Consider the following 24,546-nt stretch of genomic DNA (forward strand, 5'->3'; position numbering starts at 1 on the left):
TGCTAGACCTTGAGGTGGCAGATGTACCCCCTAGGGGGAGGTTGCCTCACTTCCAGGTTTTCCTGTACCACTTTCTGGTCACAGGAAACAGGCTAAATTGTCTATTTCCTGCCAGCTGTAGGTCCCCTTGGTATGTCAGTTTCTCTTAAATTACTTGGAATCTCCAAAACAAAGACCCTGTCTCCTCTCACTTATAAGGATCACAGGAGAATTCTGGTCTCTCACTGTGCTTTTAGTGTAGCTATATGAATCTGGAATCCTTTTTAGGAAATACTGTTCTTTCTCAAGATGCCCTCCAGTTGTGACATCCTGTCATTAACCATTAGGAAACCTGCCACAAGGTGTGAGCTTTTCCTAGTGTCCTGTTGGAAGAACCTTAAGGACTGCTGCTGCTAAGTTGCTTCAGTCGTGTCTGACTCTATGCGACCCCATAGACAGCAGCCCACCAAGGCTCCCCCGTCCCTGGGATTCTCCAGGCAAGAACACTGGGGTGGGTTGCCATTTCCTTCTCCAATGCATGAAAGTGAAAAGTGAAAGTGAAGTCGCTCAGTCGTGTCCAACTCTTCGCGACCCCATGGACCCCAGCCCACCAGGCTCCTCCGTCCATGGGATTTTCCAGGCAAGAGTACTGGAGTGGGGTGCCATTGCCTTCTCTGGACCTTAAGGACAGGGACCGTAAATTTCCTACTTTTATCTGCCTTGCATGAAGTGGGTGCTTGATGAATGGTTGGAAAGCTATTGTATTTCCCTTTCAGGATGCTGAAACAGGCTTACTAACTTGGTGGTTCTGAAACATTACTATGCCTACCAACCACCTGGAGAGCTTGCTAAGATGCAGATTCTGATCCCAGAGCTCTGGGGTGGTGCCTGGGAATCTGCATTCCCAGCAAGCTCTGAGGTGATGCAGGTGCTGCTTTTCCATGGACAACACTTTGAGTAGAAAGGTACTAACATAAGTATCTACATTTGATTTTTAGACGTACTGGTAAACAGGCTTTGTTTTCTTCTGGCATTTGATGAAGTGTTGGATTTAGAGCTTTTTTAAAAAAAAAATCTGTTTTTAACACTTCCTCTATTTTGTTCCAAAAATTGTTCGAGTAATCGTTCCAAAATCATTTCCGTGTAACAAGATTTTTAATAAAAGTGATTGAGACGGATCAGGTGAAAAATACCAAAGTTGAATGCCTCTCTGGCCTCTGGATTTTACTTGCATGAGACTACTGATTTGGTTCTGAGCTTCCAAGCAGCAAGAGCAAAGAGGAGAATTTTTTTTAAATCAGTTTTGCCAGTACCTATATAAAGTAAAGAGTAAACTGGCTACTCAGTGAAATCGCAGTGTCTTGTTATAGAGACTTGAGAATTTTTCTCCAAAGAGAAACGTTCTTAATGGCACCTCCCGAATATCAGTCAGTTTCTTATCAGTCTTCACATCTTGTGGCCCGACGGACTCATAGAAAACTGTGAGTACAGTAAAAGCAGTGGCCGGTGGAGCTGCAGCCATGTGGTCCAGGGCCAGCTTCTTTAGACAGTAGGAATGATTTGTGTTATGGGGCAGATGTTTTTTTGACCTTGCTCTTTGGTGGGAACAGAGTAATGTTAGCTACTCTTTGATGTCCAACTCTTTGCAAACCCCATGGACTATATCCGCCAAGCTCCTCTGTCCATGGGATTCTCCTGTTAAGAATACTGTAGTGGGTTGCCATTCCCTTCTCCAGAGGATATTCCCGACCCAGGGATCGAACCCAGGTCTCTGGCGTTGCAGGCAGATTCTTTACCGTTTGATCTACAGGGAAGACCTAAGTGGGAACAGAGGGTCCATTTAATGGACATGTTCAGTCCCCATCATCCTCATACTTTGAGCTTCGTTGGATGGCAATAATCTACTGCCAGGGAGGCCAGAGAGCTTGGGGTGGGGGAGGGGTGGCTGGAAGCTCAGTTAAGATCCTTGTAGATGCGGCAGTGCATCCCCTTAAAGGCCGTCTAAAGACCTCTCGTGACAAGTTAAAAGGTTGGCCTTGCTGTGAGGTTCTCTGTGGCCCCAGTCACAGAGAGCACAGTTTTGGTTGATTTTTTTTTTTTTAATTTCTTTATTAAGCTGGTTGCATAAAAGATATTATACATTCTCAGGTTAACAGTTCTTGTCATGAACAAAAGCAACAAAAATAGTGCAGTAGTAAGATGTGCTTCACATACGATCACATGGTAATAGGAGCTCAGGCCCCGAAGGGCTGCAGGGCTTGCGCAGCCAGGGAAGGAGCAGGTGGAAGGGGGTAGCTTTGAGCCATGGGCCTCCCAGTCTCAAGCCTCCCACACAGCATTCCTGGCAGCCACCCCACTCTGAGGCCGGCCTGGGCCTCTCGTGACTGCCCCTCTTGTTGGGCTCCCCACGTACGTCTTCACCTGCTTTCATACTGCCTCCCGTGCCTGGACTGGCTTCTGCCTTTGAGCCCCTTTCTGCCATCCATCTAGTTCCCCCAGAAGCCTTCCAGCAAAACTGACAGTGCTGGGTCCACCCCACTGCCCCCCCCTTCTTCCTCGAGTGAAGATTCGTGTTCCTAGAGAAAGGGCAGCACGGAGAGCCTCTTTGTCTGCTTCTCCGGCCTGATTCTGCCACCGCGTGTGCATGGCATTCATTGACCGCTTACACCTATGGCCTCCTACGAAAACAGCTCGGAGCTTAAGGGCTTTAGCCCCTGAACTGGTAGGGCTGGCTCAGGCAGCACCTGGCCTCTGTGGCTGGTACAGGTGCCCTCTGTGCCCCCAGGTACAGAGATGGGTCCCAGGCAGAACCTGGCTTCCTGGGCAGAGTTGCTGTAAATCAGATGGTTTGTGAGCTTGTGATTTAGAAAATCCTAATCAGAGGAGGATTGCCCCCTAAATTGAGCATTTGTACATTTGAATGGTTTAGTTAAGAGAAGAACATAGCCAGCCCCCCTCAACCTCCCCCCTTTCCACCCACATACGGACTTCCAAGTTCTCTGTTCTCCACCCTGGACAGGAGTGAGTGGGAGGAAGTCCTGGCAACTGTGACAGGCCTGCACAGGGAGTGTGCGGCCAGTACTCGGAAGGGTCAGATGTCCAGACTTAACCAGTTAGTGTGACCCCATACATGATATATGAGCATATCTTTACCGTAGGGCAAGAGTAAGCCAAGCCTCCATCATTCCTAATTTCATCTGGTAGGTCATATGATCTCTGTGGGTCTTGGAAACTGACAGAATTTTAATACCAAAATCCAAGTGGTCCATCTCCCAGAGTTTGCCCAAACTCATGTCCATTGAGTTGGTTGATGCCAGCTAACCATCTCATCCTCTGCCACCTGCTTCTCCTTTTGCTTTCAGTCTTTCCCAGCATCAGAGTCTTCCAAAGAGCCAGCTCCTCACATCAGGTGGCCCAAGTATTGGAGCTTCAGCATCAGTCCTTCCAATGGCTATTCAGGGTTGATTTCCTTTAAGATGACTGATTTGATCTCCCTGCAGACCACGGGACTCTCAAGAGTCAATTCTTTGGTGCTCAGCCTTCTTTATGGTCTATCACATCCATACATGACTCCTGGAAACCATTAACTTTGATTATACTGAGCTTTGTCTGCAGAGTGATGTCTCTGATGTTTAATATGCTGTCTAGGTTTGTCTTAGGTTTCCTTCCAAGGAGCAAGCATCTTTTAATTATAATGACTGCAGTCACTGTCCGCAGTGATTTTGGAGCCCAAGAAAATATAGTCTGTCACTGCTTCTACTTTTTCCCCTTCTATTTGCCATGAAGTGATGGGACTGGATGCCATGATCTTAGTTTTTTGAATGTTGAGTTTTAAACCAGCTTTTTCACTCTTTTCTTTGACTTTCATCAAGAGGCTCTTTATTCCTCTTCACTTTCTGCCATTATAGTGGTATCATCTGCATATCTGAAGTTATTGATATTTCTCCCGGCAATCTTGATTCCAGTCTGTGATTTATCCATCCTGGCATTTCACATGATGTACTCTGCATATAAGTTAAACAGGGTAACAATCTACAGTCTTGTCCTACTCCTTTCCCAATTTTGAACTGGTCTGTTGTTCCATGTCTGCTTGTAACGGTTGTTTCTTGACCTGCATACAGGTATCTCAGGAGGCAGGTAAATGGTCTAGTATTCCCATCTCTTAAAGGATTTTCCACAGTTCGTTGTGATCCACACAGTCAAAGGCTTTTTTGTAGTCAGTGAAGTGGAAATAGATGTTTTTCTGGAATTCCTTTACTCTCTCCATGATCTGTTGAATGTTGGTGATTTGCTCTCTCATCCTGCAGCTCAAGTGGCTTGTCTCTTGACTTGGCCAAGCACAGGGCTGAACTGGTGTGTGCAGATCTTTCTCAGATGGGAGGCTTGAATTCATTGTCTGCTCAGAGCCCTCCAGTCACTCAGTCCAATTTCTTGTCACTTTCTTTCTTGTTAGAAAAGGCGGCTGACTGGGGCCTCTGCCCACCGAAGAGCTGCTGACCTCCAAAAACACTGTAAAGTGTGTGATCAGAGAGCAGGGATGACCCACGAAGAGTAGCAGATTGTTGAACACTACTGACAGCATAGCACATTTTCATCTGAGCAGTCCATTTGGTGTTCTGGAAAGGAGGAAGCTTGTCTCACTGGAAGGATTGAAGCAGAATCCCCTTCTCCACCCTCACCCTCAGAGGGGTGAGAAGAAACGATGATGTGTAAAGTCTAGAATCTGTGTGGAAAGGAGAGCTGGACTGTCATGCAGTGTTAAGATGCCCACCTGACACTTGCCCAGAGTTGAGCCCTTTATCCATTTGCTTGGCTGATGATTGATGTCTTCAGCAGTCATTCCTTCAAGGAGTTTTCCCTATCCCAGTTGATTTCTCCCTTTCTTTGTTTTCTGTAATACTTACGTACAATTTGGATTGAACACTCATGGTAGACTTTTTTCTTTTCACATGAATCTGTTTTAATTTTCATTTAAAAAAAAAAAAAAGAAAGCTCGAGTGGCACAGAGAAAATACACCTTGATTGTTAGGCAGATTAATAAGTGAGATTATGAACAGACTGTAATCCAGACTGAGAAAATAACCATCTATAATCTGTCTTTTCAGAAGTACCATTTCATGAAAATCACTGAATTTCAGACCTTCTCTCCTGGTTGCTGAAGGACTTCCGGCCACACTGTTCACTTAGTTCAGGTTTGTATCTATACTTGAAAGTTACCTAGTGGTATCTCCAGAGGAGCTTTTAATAATAGCCCACCACTCATCCCCAGGATGAAGAGATACCTTCTTTGTGAATAGTGAAATCCAGACAAGACAGATCAAAAACACATTGTTAAACAAAGACAGAGATCATTTCTTTGTACCCCTCTATTGCCCCAGCATCATCTTATTCCAGTCCCCTGTCATTAAGACCACATGCTTTAGTGAAGGGGGACCAGGAGAGTAAATATGGATTAGCCACCCATCATGGCCTGACTCTGGCCATTGAAAGAATTTCTAGAAATGGAGCAAGAAATTGGGGCCTCTGATTAGGTTCAGCCTTCACCCTAATTCTTCCAGCTGGTGGGCTCTGCTTGTTCCTATAATTGTGAAAATAGTTTGCTTGTCATCGTCTTCTTGCCGCTTCTTAAGTAGCCACTAGGTGAGGATGTGGCTCCATGAAGGTCCTGCCCTGTGGGACTTGGTCCCTTACCAGTCTCTCTGACCCTCTTCTGCTTTGTGTGTCTGTTTTGTACCTTGTTCCCCAGTTGATTCATAAAGAGCTTGGGTTCTGGAGTCACTCAGGCTTTGACTCTGAAAGGTTTCCCCGCTCTGTGAAATTAGGATAAGAGGACCCACCTCCTGTGGGAAACTGGCATACTCTCAGGCCACAGGTGGGAGTGTACCAGATGCCTGAAGTACCGGTGTGAGTCCCCTTCACCTCAGTGTTTTCTCTGACTCTTGATACTGTGGGTGTGCTAGTACGTGTGCAGTGGTGTGTGTGTGTGCGTGCGCGTGCGTGCTTGTTCATCACAGCATTAGTAGCAAAAGGTGGAAATCACATAAATATCCACCAGTAGGTGGAATAAGCTAGCATGCATCCTTAGAGTGGAGTACAGTGCTGGGTGGGGGCAGAAAACAGAAGGCGCTGACTGTGCCTTGCTAAGGAAAGATCTCCAAGCTATTTCATTTAAAAAAAGAACACAAGATTCTGAACAGCGTGCCCTGTACAGTTAACTACTTCCGTGTTAAAGGGGGCAGTGGGGGAAGATGAAATAAATTTTTGTGTTTGTCTACATATACTCAAGAGATGAGAAACACACACAGCATTAATTAGACCTACCTGGTTTTTTTGTGGGAGTATCTAGTGGTAAATATTTTTGCCTGATTTATATGAAAAATTGGCGGCTTTGTCTTCCCCTGTTGGACTCCTTGGTTCCTTGTAAGGTGCCTTGCTTCACTAATTCTGTCTCTTCGTGGCGCCCCCGCCCTGCCCCGTGCTCTGTGCGCAGGCGCTGTCCACATGCCCTGTGTCCTCTGGGGGTAGGGGAGGGAGACTTGCATGTGCAGCGTATTCTATATCTGAACCACATGTAGCCGGTTCAAGGCAGTCGTTCTTCTGATGAGTCCCTGTGCACGCGATGGCCATGAGAAGGTGGTAAGTGTGCACATGACCTGTGTTCTGCTCTTGGCTCGCTGCTGACTGGAGCCTCGCCAGTGGGCCAGGCCGGGCAGGACACTCTTGTTTTCTGGGCGCGCTGTCCCCACCAGTGGTGTTCCCGGTGTGAGGGCCGAGCAGGATGAGCCCCCTCCGTGGCCGCCTCCCCCTGCTCTGGCTTCCCTGCTGCCCCAGCACCTCCTGTTGCCATCAGTGCCTTCTTGTCTCTGAGGAAACGAGGCTGTTTGTGGCCAGGTTTTAGCTTTGAGGTTGGCAGTGCATTCCAGGCAGCTGCCCAGATCCTGGGCGCTTGCACTCCCTTGCCTCCCTGTTCAGTCCTCCCGGAGTTCTCCTGCCTGCTTTCATCCCAGCCTCACCCGGTCCTGGCTCCCAGCAGAGCCCTCGCCTGCACACTCAGGCTCAGGGTCCCCCTCTGTGGTCCCTGAAGCCCCTGTTGGAATGGCTCTGTTCTCAGATCCAACTCCCAGGCGTTCCTTCGCTCGCCCCGAGGGCTCCCCCTGGTCTCCCCTCCGTGCTGCCTGCCCTGTGTACTTCTCTGCTGTCACATGCGTGTACGCCGTGTGACCACTGCCATTGTCATCCACCCGGATTTCCACGGCTTCCCTCAGTTACCCATTAATTGGAACCCAGGTCAGCAGGAGGACGGTTGGTCCTGTAGCCCTGGCCATCCTTGGAATGAGAAGTGCCCCCCTGCTCCACAGCCCAGGGTGTGGCTTCCCGACTGCCTCTCCTTCGCCGGCAGAGCAGGCACCGTGGGAGCCCTGAGCTCAGCCACGGCCTGAAGTAGGGCAGCGAGAGCCAGGCTGGAGCCGCTCGCCTGCTGCTGGGCTGTGGTGACGGCAGCTGCTGCGGTGCTGGCACAGGGGGGCCCCAGCCAGGGCCCTGGCCCCGTGGGGCTGGGCCAAAGGCACGGGTGACCTTCTGTATTCAGTCACCAAGTTGTGTCCAACTCGGCAACCCCAAGGACTGCAGCACACCAGGCCTCCCTGCCCCTCACCATCTCTTGGAGTTGGCTCAAGTTCATGTCCATTGAATCAGTGAAGCCATCCAGCCATCTCATCCTCTGTCACCCTGTTCTGCCTTTAGTCTTTCCCAGGTGTTTTCCAGTGAGTCAACTGTTTGCATCAGCTGGCCAAAGTATTGGAGCTTCAGCATCAGCCCTTCCAATGAATATTCAGGATTGATTTCCTTTAGGATTAACTGGTTTGATCTCCTTGCTTTCCAAGGGACTCTCAAGAGTCTTCTCCAGCACCATAGTTCAAAAGCATCCATTCTTCAGCGCTCTGCCTTTATGATCCAGCTCTCACATCCATACATGTCTACTGGAAAGACTGTAGCCTTGACTATATGGACCTTCGTCAGCAAAGTGATGTCTTTGCCTTTTTATACACTGTCTAGGTTTGTCATAGCTTTCCTGCCAAAAAGCAATTTCTTCTAATTTCATGGCTACAGTCACCATCTGCACCAATCTTAGAGCCCAAGAAGAGAAAATCTGTCACTGCTTCCACATCTTCCCCTTCTGTTTGCCATGAAGTGATGGGACTGGATGCCATGCTTTTAGGGTTTTTTTAAATATTATGGCTCAGACAGCAAGGGTGACTTTAGGCAGGACCAAACCATGACTCAGGCTTCCCAGTACTAGTGGTAAAGAACCCACCTGCCATTGCTGGTAGATGTAATAGACGTGGGTTCGATTCCTGGGTTGGGAAGATCCCCTGGAGGAGGGGATGGCAACCCACCTCAGTATTCTTGCCTGGAGAATCCCATGGACTAGAGGAGCCTGGTGACTACGGTGTACGGGGTTGAAAAGAAACACAACTAAAGCAACTTAGCATGCAGCACAAAGCTTGACTCTGGTTTGGACTTGCGTTGACCCTCCTGGGCATCTGTTGGGTCTCAGGGTGCATCTCGGGGTGCAGGTGTTTACAGTTGGCCTTGCCCTTGCTGGGGGCAGGTATGATAGGATGGGCTCCGGCCACATAACAGCAGAGGACAGGATAACAGCTCCTGCTTCCCCTTTGGAAGGGTCTGGAGCTGAGGAAAAGCCAGACCTCTGTTCTTTGAGGAAGTAGCCATTATTTGTTCTTTTGGCCAAAAAAATTTTGTCTTAATCATTAAGAAATAAAAGGTTTCCTGGTCATGGAAGCAGGAAGTTTATCTTTGTCTCTCCTTTTACCATCTTGTAGGGAGCTGAAGCTTCAGCAGAATCCTGACCCAGGGACATCTCAATGGCCCTGGGAGCAGAAAAGGCAGAGGGGGAGGCGTCCTCAGACACGAAAGCCCCTTCCTGTGGGAACTGGAGCCGTGGGGAGCAGGAGCTGAGCCCCGCAGGGCCTGTGCTCGGGGAGCAGCCGCCACGCCTGGAAGCCGAGGGAGGACCCGCCTCCCCTGTTGGGGGCACCGAGGGGCTCCCCGGCCCTGCCTGCTATGGTGGGATTGGCCCTGGCCCCTCCAGAGCCTGCCAGCCACCAGCAAGCGGGGCCAGCAGGGAGCCAGCAGCTGGTGGGTCTAAGCCCGCTTTTGGTGGCGTGCCTTCTGCTGGCCTGGAGACTGGTGATCTGCCCTCTGCGGGAAGCCAGGTAGGCACCAGGGTAGTGGGGCTGTCCTTTGAGAGTCCACTCCAGCACTGTCTCACCATCTTACAGCTTCCCTAGCGCCCATGTGAGGCGGGGAGGTAGGGGAGCTTAGGTAGCTTGGATGTGCTGATTTCTGTTCTGCAGGTTCACGTGGACAGGTGGGCCCAGCAGATAGCTCTGTCCACAGTATTTCTACTTGCTCAGGAGTATGATTGGTGACCTTTTGAGGATTGGATGCTGTGACCAAGACATCCTGCCCAGAGTGCAGGCAGGGGAGCCGCGGTGGGGGAGCCATGTCCTGTGTTTGACTTGGTGATGTGGAGGCTTTCCGGGGCCTCTGGGGAGATGTGGGGAAGAAGGTTGCAGGGCCGTGGGCTCCTGGGGGCTGTATCCCACTGGGCCCTTGGGGACCTGACAGCACTGTCTCTGGGCAAAGAGGATTTCAGGGGCCTCCCTGACTACAGGCAGCCTCGCCTAGTGGGTGTCATGTGGAGCAGGGAGTCCTCCCTGTCTCTGACCTCGGGCGAACCACCGGATCGTACAGGCCCTCAGGACAGTTGGGAAGGTTACCTGATTGACCTGTCCCTCCCAGCTCCAACAGCCTGTGGTGGTCTGCCTGCCAAGACCTCTCATGGTGGCGGCTTTGATTTGTGCCGTGTCATCGTGGCACTGGCTACCAGTGCTGCTGCCCAGAGCCCTGTGACATGAGGCGGTTCTGAACACGACTGCCTGGGAGAAGACAGAGGCTAGGCCCACCTGCCAGGGGGCCGGGGCACTGTGAGGCTCAGGGCACCTGAGTCAGACTGAGTGAGCGAACACAGAGATGGGCTGTTTGTGAGTGTCAGTCTGGTGCTTGTTGCAGCGCTGCTATTTGTTGAGCTCTCATTGTTCACCCTGGAGCTCATTTAATCCGCATAGCCTGAGGAGGTAGCCCTGTCACCACCCCCGCTTTGCAGGTGAGGGAAGTGAGGCTCAGAAGTAAGAGAAGTGAGTCTGGGAGCTGGCAGCTACGGGTGGCCTCAGGGCTGTCTAGTTCCAAAGCCCACACCCTAACCTCTAGTGCCACCCTTCCTCCCTGGGGGTGGGCTTTTCATCGAGCTGATTAAAAGTCTGAGTGAGGAAGCTGGGGTGAATGACTCATTTTGCCACTATTGAGTCACCGCTGGGTGTGAGCCGAGCGGGTGGGGCCTGGTGGGCCGCCTGACTGCCAGGTTTGGATGTGTGTCCTTCAGCAGCGGAATTGCTGAGGTCCTGCTTACCCAGGGCGCGCTTCTCAGAGGTTAGGCAGTGTGTTCCAGCTTCAGCACGACAGAGCTATTTGAGTTCTGCTGGCTCACGAAGAAGGCATCTGTGCAGGAAGAACCGGGGAGGAACGGCCATGGGGGTTGGGGGGATCAGCTCCAGGAGGAATGTCTGCTCCCCTCATCTCCATCTCCAGCTGCACCCTCGCTGTGTCTGACGCTCGCACCAGGTAGCAGGCTCTTCTTTTCAAGAACTTTCCTCCAGGTCATCTGGGTCCCCAAAACCACCCCAGAGTTGTCCCCGAAGAGAGAAGTCTGGCTCGCCTGTTTCACCTTTTCCCTCCCTCCTGTCACTGTAGATGGAGGAGACCAGGCTTCCTGCCCCGGAGGCGCTACCTCAGACTCACGCCATTCCCAGAGCTGCTGCTCTTTACTTGGGACACGATGCTGACACCGAAGATGACCCGTCCCCTGTGGAATCGCCGCAGGTGCCAGACCTCTGCCCACAGTCTCCCATCTCGGGCTTCCCGTGCCCGTCAAGGTGGAGGTCGGCCGTGAGCCCGGGGACACCCGCGCCACCATCTTCCAGTTGCAGCATGTCCGCCTCCTCCCCAGGCAGCAGTCTCCAGGGTCACCAAGAAAAGGCCGAGCCTCGGAGTGGCTGCCTTGCCAAGGTCTCCTCCTCCTTGGAGCTGGCTGTCCCGCCGTCAGCGCCCTCAGTGGTAGGCCCTGGGCCTCGGCTCCAGTGGTTGCCCCAGCCTGTGTCCTCAGCGGGTGATGCCCCCGGGCTGGGCAGGAGGCGCCTCTCCTTCCAGGCCGAGTACTGGGCCTGTGTGCTGCCCGATTCCCTGCCTCCCTCCCCAGACCGCCGCTCCCCACTCTGGAACCCGAACAAAGAGTACGAAGATCTGCTGGACTACACCTATCCCCTCAGGCCCGGGCCCCGGCTCCCGAAGCAGCTCGATAGCCACGTGCTGGCTGAGCCTGTCCTGCAGGACTCGGGCATAGACCTGGATAGCTTCTCTGTCTCCCCGGCGAGCACCCTTAAGTCACCCACTAACGTCTCCCACAGTTGCCCACCAGCCGCGGCCGCTGCCCTGCCGTTCTCTGGGCCCAGAGAGCCAAGCCTTAAGCGGGGGCCCTCTGGAGTACCTCAGAAGCAGGGTGGTGTGGGGTTAGCGTCTTGCAGCCCCTTTGCCTCTACCCCCAGAGCCCCAAGCGGTAGGGCCACTCCTTGGGTGAGCAGAGAGCCAGCCCGGAGGAACCTGAGGGACTGGCCATCTGTGGGCCGGCACCTTGAGCTGGGTTCTCCACACCTGAGGACAAGGGACAGAGGGTGGTCCTCACCCGGGTTGGAGAGGGAGAAAGGGGCCAGCCAGGGCCTTGGGCGCCTCACCTGCGAGGAGTCTGGATGGAAACCCCAAGAGGAGGTGGAAAGTGACGACGAGTATCTGGCCCTACCCACTCGGCTGACACAGGTTTCTAGCTTGATTTCGTATTTGGGCTCCATTCCCACCTTGGTGCCCCTGTCCACGGATGCTGCCGAAGGGCAGAGCTCCCTGCACGTGTCGGACAGTGATGGGCCAGCTTCCCTCCCGTCAGACTCCAGCCAAAGCCAGCTTCCCTCCGGGGCTACCCTCAGAGGGTCCTGGAGCACTGAGGACCAGAAGCACTGTTTGCGACGCTCCTTCATCCATGCAAGGCGCTCTGCCGGAGAGGGCAGTCTGGTGAGCGGCCAGGCCCTGGGGGTCTCCTCCGGACCAGTGAGAACCCGCACCTCCTGGTCGGCAGTGTTGGATCCAGATGCTGAAGGGCAGCCTCCCAGGAAGGGTGGAGAACAGGGGAAAGAGTCACTCGTGCAGTGCGTGCAGGTAAACTCAGCGTCTCGGCACTGTTGCCTTCTTCCCCCATCCACTGACTTTGTAGGAAGCTTGGTAACGTTGAGCACTTAGGTGCCAGGCACCATACTGCACCTTCTGTCCAGTCCTGATGAGGACTGGCGTTCTCTTGTCACCGCTGGAGGAAAAGGCAGCGAGATGTTAGGTAACCTGCGCCTTCACGGTCAGTGAGGGTAGAGCCTGTGCTGCCAACCACTCCCCAGGCTGCGTGACCTTGAGGATCAAGAGGCCCTCTGCACAAGAGGGACCTGTGCTCAGATGCCTTCAGGAAGTACAGGCTCAATAAAAGTGTTTTCTTGGCCAAAAGACTTCCAGAGCTTTAATTTGATAAAGTGCTGTAACTGCAGATTGGAGGGTGTCAGGTACACTGTTGCCTAGACTTGCTCGACTCTTGTGGACCGTGTGAGAATGTCAGGAGGTGGGGCCAGCACTGCATGGAATAGGGTTGTCAGCGTCAGGTAGTTGTGCGTTTTGGCTCCATCTCTTTAGTTTGCTTGTTGGTAGGATGTGGAGCTTTGCCTCGGTCGTTGTGTGGGTTAAATGAAATAATTCATGTCACGGACCTTGCAGTCCCTCACATGAGGATGTTCAGGCACGCAGCTGTCCACACACTGGGAGAGCCCCGGGCCTGCCTCCCGCCTGAGCGCCCAGATGTGTCCACAGGCAGCAGGGCAGCCAGCCGAGGGCTGTGTCCCCAGGAGCGATGCCACAGAAGTTTTCTAGCTCTCAAGGTGGGCTTTAACCTGCCCTGTGGTGTCGTGTGGACTTTATTTGTACTGTGGAGCAGGTGGTACAGGTGTTAGCATGTGGAAGAGTGAAACCGTGGGTTCAGGCTGGGCTCAGCCCCTGGTGAGCGGCTGGCAGGAGTCTGGGCCCCGGCTCCCTGGGTGGGTAGGAGCAGCACAGGGACAAGCAGCTTCAGTTCAGTTTTCAGGTGTAGGATCAGGTCAGTCTTGGTCACGGTCCCATGTTCTAGGTCCACATCTTCCCCAGGAGCAGTTCTACAATCAGTACAGTGCTGACCGAGGAACTGACCTGTGTCGGGCAGGTCCCTTCTGGGCCGCTCTTTGCCTGCTGCCCTCTCCCCCACGTGCCCTCCCCTGTCCCTGCACACAGGGCTGGCCCTTCACAGACCAAGGGGCCACAGAGCCATGGTGAGCCCTCCATGTTGCCCTGGCAGAAGTCTAGTCACGGGTGGGGACAGACCAGGAGCAGAGGGAGACAACGCCTTGGTGGGGAATGCAGCCTGTAGCCTGGGATCCCCCAGATATTTTTAGCCTGTGAAAATGTAGCTTGCGGTTCCATGGGTGACACACAATTTATTTGTCCACACAGGCATTTTGTTGTCAGCTGGAAGAGCTGATCCACTGGCTGTATAACGTTGCAGACACTACTGACCACCTCACTGCACCCAGATCCAACCTCACAGGCCTCAAGTCTTCTCTGCAGCTTTACCGGGTAATAAGTGGTCCTGGTTTCTGACTGTTCACTCACTAGATGGTGGTAGATTACTTGATTAGAAGGTAAAAGTTTGGGTGACTGATGCACAGTATGTCATGATCCATTGGCCTTTACCTGAAATCTAATCAGAGATCTTACTGGAAATCTAATTCTTTTCAAATCCTTAATGCTGAAAAACTAACATGTATGAGTTACTTCCCAGACCAAGTGGAGCTTGAAGAAAGTCCATTTTATTTACCTTCAATCCAGAATACTTCAGGGTTATTTGCAATGTGATTTTCCAAATGTCTCAGGCTTCCCTGATAGCTCAGTTGGTACAGCAATGCAGGAGACTCCGGTTCGATTCCTGGGTTGGGGAGATTCCTTGGAGAAGGGCTAGGCTACCTGCTCCAGTATTCTTGGACTTCGCTTGTGGCTCAGCTGGTAAAGAATCTGCCTGCAATGCGGGAGACCTGGGTTCGATCCCTGGGTTGGGAAGATCCCCTGGAGAAGGGAAAGGCTACCCACTCCGGTATTCTGGCCTGGAGAATTCCATGGACTATAGTCCATGGGGTCACAAAGAGTCGGACACAACTGACTTTCACTTTCCAAATTCTCAGGGATTGATGGACAGAGATCTTCATTATTAGGAAATCACAAGACTATTGAAATTAAGTAAAATTAAAAGATTAAGTTTTTCAGTTCTGGCTACATTCTGAGTGTTTGGTCATCACATTTGTCTGGTGGCTACCATATTGAATAGAGCCTTTAGAACATTTCTATCATCACAGAAAACTCTGTTGGACAGCTCTGACTGGTATTTTTAGGATTTGAGCTGAATTGCACTGACTCCAGAATACACACAAGGCATTTTGATGGTATTTAAACCAAAATATGACCCGTTTGCTTCTCAAGGTATTTTTTTGAAGGGTAGGGGTTACCTCTTTTTAGATTTTGTTATTTTAACCATCTCTTTGTGGGTCCTGGTTAACTTTGTAACGGGGGTATTTTGTGATATTTTGTGCTGTTCTGGCATAATTATCAGTAGGCCCTCTTCATTCTCAGAAGTGTTCTGAATTGGAAGATAAATTATCAGTCAATACTGATATCACTTGATACTGATATTCACATCAACTGAGCCACCTGCTGGCTTACAGCGCATCTGTCTGGTTGACCTAGTTTTTCTGTTGCCTCTTCTGGAGGAGCAGAGGTAGTGTTTGTGGCCTGAACTTGTGGTTCAGTCCAGTTTTCTGGGACAGTTCTTTGAATAGAAGAGTGTGTGATTTACTTGTGACCAAACCAGGGCCACACCACCCAACTCAGAGCTCCTTCCACACCCAGGCAAGAGAGGGGACCCTTTGTTTTCCAACTTGGAGCCAACTAAAATTGAGGGGCAAGGCTTTGCCTGGGTGGGCCAGCTGCCCTACCCTCGTGGGAATGCTGCTTCCTGCTGAATGGAGAGACGTTGCCAGAGTTCCTTTCCCAGGGCACGCTTGAGAGAGGAGAGGAAGGCTGAGCGTGAGGGCCCACTCCCCGGAGGCCCAGGGCAGCACCACCATGGAGAGGGCACTGCTTGGAGTTTGGACCTACTGGGGTGGCCTTTCCAGCAGGCCTCCGCCCCCTCCCCTCCTAGCAGGCGCCTCACAGCAGCTCTGTTGCCGCCACTTGATCCCTCCTCCTGTCCTCTGCGTGTCAGGCCAGTCACATGCACCTGTCTTGCTTTGTGGGTAGAGCTGAGAGCTGAGCTGGGAGTCACTGCAGGTTAGCGAAGCCTAGCCCGCTTGTGTCATCCACACGACTGTATCACCAGGTGGGACCCCACCGTCAGCGCTGCTGCACGCAGAATGGTGCCTGGCTCACGCCCACATGTGAGCTACCTCGAGCCTACTTAGATACCACATATAAGCATGTATGCTGGTTCACACACGTTTCACTTGAGACCCTCTCTTGTGTATTTTGTCTTAACACAGTGGGTTTGTGGCAGCATATAAACTGCAGAGTACTAAAGAAGAAATAATGAATACAGGTAATTAGGGCAAACGAAAACAAGACAGGAATATAGTAAATCCAGAAGTAAAACTGCAACTTCAGAATGTGAACTGCACCCTGTGCTGAAGGTGGTCATGGATTTGACTTCACATCTTAGCAGCTGAAGGAAAAACCAGAAACGGTTACTAGGCTTGGTACTGCAAGGGGAAAAGAAATCAACCGCTCAGGAGACTCCCAGCTTCGCTGACGCCATCCTACGGCCTCAGGTCCAGAGAGAGCGGGACAGGGAGGACGCGGGGCAGGCTGCAGCTGCCTGTGGCCACACTGAAGGCGCCTCTGTGGCTCTGCGGGTCCACTAGAATGGAAGACAGTCTCAACAGGCCCGTGAGCCTAAATGGGACCCTGTGAGGTGTAGCCCACACAGGAATCCCGGCCTCCAGGCTGTTCAGGAGCCAGGCTCTGCCAGGGAAAAGAAAACTCGGCTTTTGTCAAGTTGTAAACAGAAAAAAAGGATTGACTCTGGGTTTGCTTTGGGCTCAAAGAAGATGAGGTTAAACTACTGCACTGTTTACTTGGGGAATCCTGAAGACTGGGTGGGTTAAAGGGGACTCCAACTACCAAAGAAAAGAGCCTTTTTAATGACTTGTGAAATGGTAGTAATAAAGCTTTTTCCTGTTTTTTTTCTGTTATGCTCTAAGCAATTTAAGAAAGATATAGATGAACACCAGTCCCTGACGGAGAGTGTCTTACAGAAAGGGGAGATCCTGCTTCAGAGCCTGCTGGATAATACCCCAGGTGAGATGCTTGGGTTTTGAATTTAGCTGGTGCTTAATACCTCTCAGTGCAAGTCCGGGACCCAGTCTGTCACCAGGCGGAGCCAGTGTACAAGAATCCCTCGTGTCCACACCCATTGCCTTTGACTCCCACAGTCGACTGCCAGCTTCTCGCATCTTCACGGCCCCACAAACATGTGATGAGGCAGTCACAGCCCTGTGGGTGTGAGAAGTCAGGCACTGAGCCTGCAAGAAAGATGCACTTTTTTTCTTCTTTAATATGTATATGGCTGTGCTCGGTCTTAGCAGCATGCAGGAGCTTCAGCTGCAGCGTGTGAACCTTGCTGCTGGATGTGGGATCTAGTCCCCCGACCAGGGATCAAACCAAGGCCCCTGATTGAGAGCATGGAGTCCCAGCCACTGGACCACCAGGGAAGTCCCAAGAACAGTGCTTTTTAAGCTTCTGCCTTTCCTTGGTGGAGTCCTTGGTGGGAAGGCTGGCTTTAGTCCAGCTCCCCTTAGCTTAGGGGAGCCAAGGACACAGTGGGGAGCCTGCAGGGCTGGCTTCCTTTTGCCCTGCAGGCTGGACCCCTCTCTGGTTATCTGCCTTGGGGGAGGATTTGTTCCAGGACCTGAGAGCAGTCTATCTGTTCTATGGGAAGAGACTGAAGGAAGAAGTGAACTGATGAGAAGGGGACAGGTGGACGGTGGTACACAAACTAAGCTTGAGCCCCTTTCACAGGATGGATTCCCAGATTAGGAAGGTGAGAAAATCAGACTTTGAGAGTGTATCTCAGGGTGCAGGTGTTTACAGTTGGCCTTGCCCTTGCTGGGGGCAGGTACGATAGGACGAATATGACAGGAGAATGCTAAGTTAAAGCAAGGAATTGATGGACCCCTCAGAGCAGTCCCTATGTTTCTGTAAGACTGAGCAAGCAAGTGCTGAAAAAGCCCATCTGTGTTTTGCCTCAGTTTTGGAGTGAAGTGGGATTTCCACTGGAAGCAAAACAGTGTGAACAAAAGTGGGCAGGGTCCACTGGCTTGAGAAGGGAGAGGCGGCGCGCTCCTGACCAGCAGTGGTGGGTGGGTGTGTGGTAGGGAGGTGGCACCAAGTGTCCCAGCCTGAGCACCGCTGACACTGGGCCACGGGACGCGTCGTGAGGACAGCTGTCCTCTTGTTGCACCGTGCGCATCAGCATCCCCGGCCTCTGCCCGCTAAGTGCCAGTAGTATACCTCCTCGGTTTTGACAACCCCAAACATCTCCAGACGCTGCCAGATGTCCCCTGGGAAGGAAGAAACCACCAGGACTGAAAACAGCGTGGCAGAGGGGTTTTGCTGGGGGGAGCCACTGAAGGGTTTCAGCAGGGCATGACTTACCCGCTGTCAGTCACGTGAGCCCACGGCAGTCCCTTGCCCTTGGGACACCTTTGCGTTGACATTTTTTTCATTTAATCACAGGCCCGTGAGGTGGATAGTTAATACTCTCACTTCACAGAGCTATGGATCTGCATGGGGCCACACGGCATGGCAGCCTGACTCCCGCCCCTGTGCACTAATACCCCACTCAGGCTCCTGTGCCTCCACACACACACAATAGCATAAAGAACTCAGTACCAGGAAATTTTCTGGAGGCCACATGTAACAGTGGGTTTCTTCCAAGCTACAGGTTGTTCTTGGACCTTCATTTAAAAATCGACTCAGTAATACTTCTCAGTACTTAGTCGGTAATGATGTTCCACTTTGCTCTTCTCTCCAAAGGAGTCTAGAGGTATTTTACTGCCTAAATAAGAGACTTTATTTTTTTAGGGAATTCTCTGGTGGTTCAGGGAATCCGCTGGTGCTTTCACTGCTGTAGGCCCAGTTCAGTCTCTGATTGGGGAACTAAGATCCCACAAGCTGTGCATGGCCAAAAAAAAAAAAAAAAAGATGCTTTGGGGTATTTTGTGGTTTTCAGGTCTGTATCCAGGCTCATTCAGATGGACACCATGCCCCTCCCAGTTCTCTGCTTGGACTAATCAGGAACTTGGCTGTTGAGTGAAAATCACAGGTTCCCCTAGACACCCGCAGGGTCTTCAGCTAGGCGCACAACTCTTCCCTCCAGATCATGCTGTCAGAGTCAGTGGAGCCCAAGCATGTACACCCCAGTCCCCGCACACTTCTTCAGAGCCCACTCATCCTCAGCCACGTGCAAAACCTGAGGGACAGGTCAGATTAATTCCTTCCAAATGTGTTCATCTCAGCCTCCAGCTAACGGGTTTTCCTTTGGTTATCTGGCAAGTTTTCACTACATTTTGACCCGGTTACCTTGGTACATGAAGTAACAGTCCTGCCTTACACCCTAACTCCTCATTATCCTAGATCAGACGACTAGAACCTATTGACATCGAGCTGAACCAGGCCCCTGTATGCATGTATTCAGTGAAAACATCGAAGTCTCAACTGGGAAAGAGAATTTCATCACTGTTCCAGCTTCCCTTTTGTTTGGCCCCAACCAAATGTTCTAACATTTTAAAATAAAAGTTCAAAAAACAAAGGCCCCTTGAATTCCACTGACCCCACACAGGACTGTTCACATGACTGGTGAACTTGGAGGAGAGAACCTGACCCACTCACCCTTACAGGTGAGCTGTGCCGGGCCCTGGCTGCATTCCTCAGTCTGCCCTGCTGACTGTTCTAAGCTGTCAGGTTGGCACTTTGCCCTGATGATGCTGCACCGCTGTGGCTTCCCTAGGGGCTAAGCTCCACAGCCTGTTCCTCCTTCCACCCATCCGTTGGCATCCTCTGCAGATAACACAGCTTCCCCTTTCCCTTCCTCTGCTCACAGATGTTGCAGCTGTGGCAGGAAATTAGGGAGAGGGTGAACACAGCTGATAAAAGGCACAGGAAGCAAAAGCAGCCTTTGTGTTTAACAAAGGAAGTAGAAGTTTTTAAAAGAAAAAACAAGCCTGCTGTGTGTGATGCACTCTGAACCTGGCCCCTCCCTTCCTCAAAACTTAGCCTGTAGGGGTTGGAACCTTGGCCTCATGAACCATCTTGTCTTAGCCTGCTTTCAGGTAATTTTCTCTTGAAGTCTATTCATTTAGGACCCACCAAAAAGGGTTCACAAGCAATCCCATGTTATGTTACCGCATCACCCATATATGTGCTAAATGACAGTCCCACAGCCAACAGAAGCTGATGGGACCTGGTAGCAGGACCCAGAGTCCTCATGGTGGCCTGTTGTTTTCATTTCAGGCTTCAGCCCCACAGGATCTGGGTGTGAGCCAGGGGTCTTATATCTAAAAGTCAGATAATACCAGTCATCAGACAACCATGTCTCTCGTGCATTTTTGTGAATGTGTAACTCCAGAGTGGAGCCAGTGAGACAATTCAGCATCAGTCACAAGTTAACAGCATAGATTCCGCAGTGCAGTTCAGTCCAGGGGAGTATTTAAGTGGACATTGTGACATGCTGGCCATGTTCCTGCTTTCTGCTACACCCTGGTATGTTCCTTGAAGGCACACTTGTGTTGTCTCTTTGGCCTTACTGCTTTAAAACTCATTTGTTAGTGTTAAAGGATGTCCTGGGCAGGATCTCTAGGCAGCCCAGCGCGCTGGAGAGCCACGCGGATCGCCTGTACGACACCATTTTGGCCTCCCTAGACACACTGGCCGGCTGCACCCTCACCTCCGACAGCACGCCAGCGGCACACAGGAGCGCCGGTGTGAAGGGGATTAGCCTGGTAAGTAGAGCAACCCCAGAGGAGGAAACTTGTCCTCAGACCCCAGTGCCTGATTCTGGAACAGAGTTCCTGTTCTAATAGTTGGCTGTTCCTTAGAAGCTCCTTCAACTAAAAAAGCTACTGAAACAAATGAGAGGCGAGAGGCTGGGAGAAGCCCCTGTAACTGAAAAGGGGAGATGCTGCCATTGCCAGGGAGTGGGGCAGGGGGGGCGCTTTCTGTGGTGATGAACGCGGCATGCTCCATTGCTCACTTTCAGCCCTGTGCCTGCTGAGGACTAGGGTGCTCTGTGCTTCCATCTTAAATGGCCGACACGTCACCCCTCCCACCCACGGAAACTGTAGACTTTACCTGTACCAACTTTGTTATGTCTGTGCGCATATGCTTCTCTGGTACAGGCTCCTCTATCCTGTAGGCTCTTCCCACCCAGCTCGTGTGCGGCTCCATCGGTAAGCAACTCTTGACAGTGCCAAGTAGCCACAGGGATCCTGAGTTACAACTCCCCACACCTTCTTTTCCTGAAAATGCTCTCTGTAAATGTCACACACCACTCCCCTCCAAAAAAGGGTTAGGGGATGGAGAGATGGGAGCACCAGGCCTTGGAGATGTCACAGGTAGGAACAGAAGCTGAGAGCAAAGAGGGACTACTGCCCACTCGGGGGCTACCACCGCCCAGGGGCTACCACCGCCCAGGGGCTACCACCGCCCAACACCCTGCCGCCACAGGTGCAGCACGCTGCTTCCGGAACTTCCCCTACAGCCGAAATCTGGCGTTTAACTCAGATTTCCTGGGTGAGAAGTCACTGTAGATAAAAGAAGGCAAGGGATAAATCCAGGTATCTCAGGAGCAGGGAGTCCCTGTATTTGCATCAAATAAATCTAGGTCGTAGTCATTTTAATTCTAAAATGAATGCAGATGATTGCCATGTCATTTCTTCCTCTGCAGCATTCTGCCTGTAACGGATGCTTCTCTTTCTCTTTAGGCATCTTCTCTGAATGAGATGTAATTATCTGTCAGTCAAAATGTGGCTATTTGGAAACTTTCGGAAGTCCTTGTGAGAGCCATTTAATTCTGAAACCAAGTGGGAAATGTGACTCTAATGTACTAGCTTTAAAATGCCTTTCTCTTCCCTGAAAGTAAGGGCTGTTGAGTTACTGTTTTTATTTAAATGAGTCCTTTCCAGTTAAGGTTTTCCTTTGGTGCTTCTCTACAAAGAGCATGTAGCTTTGCAGTTGATCAAATAATGCAGACAAGGCTTACAGGATTTCCTCTCCCTCCGTCCAGTTAAAAAGAGGAGACAGAACTCCTAAACTAGTCCATGTACTGAGATCATTTAAAGAAAGCTGGTAGGAGAAAGAAGGTACCCAGTACTTGGTGTTCTCGGGCATACAAGAGGATCCAAAAGACAAAAAGTGACTAGGCTTATAAATCACTCTCTGAAGACTGTAGAAGACACTCAAACTCTCCAAATTAATAGAAAGTTTTGAACAAATAGAACTTCTGTAAATTATTTTGGGCTGCTAAGATACCTTTTATCATCTTAAGTGCTCAGGGCTCCATCTGCCTGCCTAACATTTTAAAGGAGAATGTGATAGGGGCTTAAGAAGCTGCCATTGAGCTTCAGCCCACTAATGATCTGCCTTCAGGGTACCTCCAGGAGGAGGCATCCTCCACTCCTCCCTGGGAAGAGTCAGAAGGGTATGGATAGGCTCACACAGCCTGGTTAAATAGCTGTAGAAGCTAAGGCTGTTCATGGTGAGGGGAAAAGGGAATTCTTTGTTTGGGAGTTGACATGTGAATACCTTGGAGCGGGGTGGGGGGAACCAAGGAGCAACCATTTAAAGCCAACTCTAGCTTTTTAAAGTAAAATGATTGGCCATTGCTGGTAACCACACATTCTGCAAAAACAAAGCAGTGCTTTAAAAATGTTTTATTGGGCTGTGAGTGTTCATGGAAGGAGGAAAGCACTTTGCCTGTTTACTTGTATTCCAGTAGGCTATGACCTGAGGAAAGGGTTCTCCACACTTAAATATGTGATAAACACTTCAAGAAAGTCAAAATCCTTTCTCAAACTCTAGGTTCTCACTTGAGGGAGGGTGCTTAACAAAGGAAGATACTTTGATTTATAAAGAAATGGACAAATCACCTGAATCCAGAGCAGGTAACATTAGAACAGTTACTCTCATAAAGCAGTCTTCTGATATCCCCTCAGAATAAAATACTAAATAAGAAAATTACCCTCTTTAAGAGAAGTTTAGAACTTAAAGCTGATCAACTTAACACCATCTCATCCATCTCTGTGAACTAAAATCCTCAAGAGTTTAAACTGGAAAATAAGCTGTTAATAAGTTTTAATGTTTAAAGATTTTAATTCTAAAGGGAAACTATAAAATTCAGTAACAGTTATATAAAATGGAGTATTTCAAGTGCCTCTGCGATTCTAGTATTTATCAAAATGCTTAAAGGCATAATTTTGATTCTGCTGTCTCAGTTTTAATCTTGGTTCTGTACATAGATTTAGAAAGACAAAACACCTTCCTAGCAGATTATTATATATGTAAAATAGTCTTAAAGGCCTTAATTGGTTAAGAAGGCATATCTAATAGCCTCTGTACTTAAACTGATATATTTCACCTTCTCTTTGACGTGACTGTAAGTTGGTACATGCCTTTCCAATGAGTGTGTTACAGGATAAGCCCTTGGGAGTTAAACCCATTTACTGACATTTTGCTAGGCATGAAAATGCCTTAACTAGTTAGCAAAAAAATTGTTTCTATAGGATTGTCATCTTCAAAGTGACCAATGGTATTTTACAGTAGTTGAAAGCTAAAAGTGCCATTCGATCTAATAATAGGCTTCAGCTGACAGAAATTTTCACAGAATATTTTATTTCAGAGTGCCCTATTTTGTAAAAAACTATTACTTTTACCATCTTTACCGGGTGATGATCTAAAGATATTTTTGTTCACTTCCTTTGCCTACTCTGGACCTACTCATGAATATCACTGAAGAGCATCAGCACAGCTATTAATGGTCTCTTCGGCAGTGCTGTAGGTTTAAGACCTCCCTTAAAACTCAAGCGGAAATTGTTTCTGACTAGGCAGGTGCTGCCAGCAGCATTTCACGGGCAGACATGGCCAGGCTCGATTCAGGCATTAGCCTTCAGGACAGCGGTGGCTCACAGTGACACACCATGTGGTCACAAAACCCCAAGTTCACCTGTAGTATAATTCCCTAGTAGCCCCTTAAAGTAGTAGAACTTAAGTCCACAGGCAAGTGGCAGTACTGGGAGCTAGATTGGCAGTTTCAAAACCTGGGTTCTTGTTGCAGCTCCATGGCTTAAGCTCATCTGCCAATAGACAATGTCAATACAATGATACTTTGAAGCTTAAATGGGAACACAAAGAAGGGCAGATGTAAAAGAGCTGCAATGACAACATACATGCTAAAGGAAATTTTGGTCCAAAATCAAAAAACGTCATTGCTTAGACCAGAATGGCTATCATTTTGCAAGGATTTCCAGAGACTGTGACTGCTTAGGTTTAGAACATGTGAGCTAATTCATAGCAACCACTTACAAAATATGGCAAGCAATAATTCCCTTTACTGAGTGAATGGATTATTAAAAGCCCATAATGTAGCTTGAAATATTTGTACTTGAAAGTGGGGGTAGGAATGGGAGTATTTTCCCCCAAAACGGCATTCATTGAGTAGTGAAGCATGCTGAAACATCTTGTCCCAGTCTTGACTACCACAAGGAAAAGAACACTAGAATTTTCAAAAATAAAAATGTAAATATGCTTACACCTCAAATTCACATAATTTTTTTGCTGACTCACCAAGAAAAAGCTGACAGTTTGAACAACTTGCTGTATAAAACAAAAGTGCATTACATTGTCTGAAATTTGTATCATCTACTTTAAAAATGTTTCTGAATTATTTGTACTGTATTGATAAGGCAAAAAAAAAAAACCTTTTGAAGCACTAAAAAAATTTCACCCAAATAACTATTGGTAGCTTGAGGAGTTTTTCAGTTGCCTTATGTGAAGATGAATAGACCCAACAAGCACATCTATAATACAAAGTAAACTGTGATTTTATTGTGAAATTCTCATAGATGGAAAATTAAATTGAATATTTATTCTGTCCATTCATTTTACAATAATCTTACCACTTATTTTTGTACCATGTATTTCAATTGTCTGTTTAGTGAAAATAAAGAAACCTATAATTTTTGGCTTGTTTTTAGTTTAAATTTTATCACTGAATTA

At 49.7% G+C, this 24,546-nt stretch overlaps 1 protein-coding gene across 8 annotated transcripts in view; it reads left to right on the plus strand.

Annotated features, from left to right (window-relative positions):
• CEP68 (centrosomal protein 68) overlaps positions 1-24,510 on the plus strand; it is a 42,849-nt gene extending 18,339 nt beyond the window's left edge. For 2 of the 8 annotated variants that reach the window (XM_055540471.1, XM_055540469.1), the window contains 8 exons: positions 5,085-5,171; positions 8,823-9,215; positions 10,813-12,324; positions 13,687-13,809; positions 16,479-16,575; positions 20,104-20,276; positions 20,673-20,723; positions 21,258-24,510. In XM_055540471.1, the coding sequence (XP_055396446.1) occupies positions 8,865-9,215; positions 10,813-12,324; positions 13,687-13,809; positions 16,479-16,575; positions 20,104-20,276; positions 20,673-20,723; positions 21,258-21,281 (2,331 nt within the window). In that variant the 5' untranslated portion in view covers positions 5,085-5,171; positions 8,823-8,864 and the 3' untranslated portion in view covers positions 21,282-24,510. Of the gene's footprint in view, positions 1-5,084; positions 5,172-8,822; positions 9,216-10,812; positions 12,325-13,686; positions 13,810-16,478; positions 16,576-18,912; positions 19,305-20,103; positions 20,277-20,672; positions 20,724-21,257 lie in introns of those variants that run through there. The other 6 variants (XM_055540473.1, XM_055540470.1, XM_055540476.1 and 3 more) reach the window with 6 other exon arrangements.
• The last annotated feature ends 36 nt before the right edge of the window (positions 24,511-24,546 follow it).

This window comes from Bubalus kerabau, chromosome 11, assembly GCF_029407905.1.
Source record: "Bubalus kerabau isolate K-KA32 ecotype Philippines breed swamp buffalo chromosome 11, PCC_UOA_SB_1v2, whole genome shotgun sequence".
Lineage (NCBI taxonomy): Eukaryota > Metazoa > Chordata > Mammalia > Artiodactyla > Bovidae > Bubalus > Bubalus kerabau.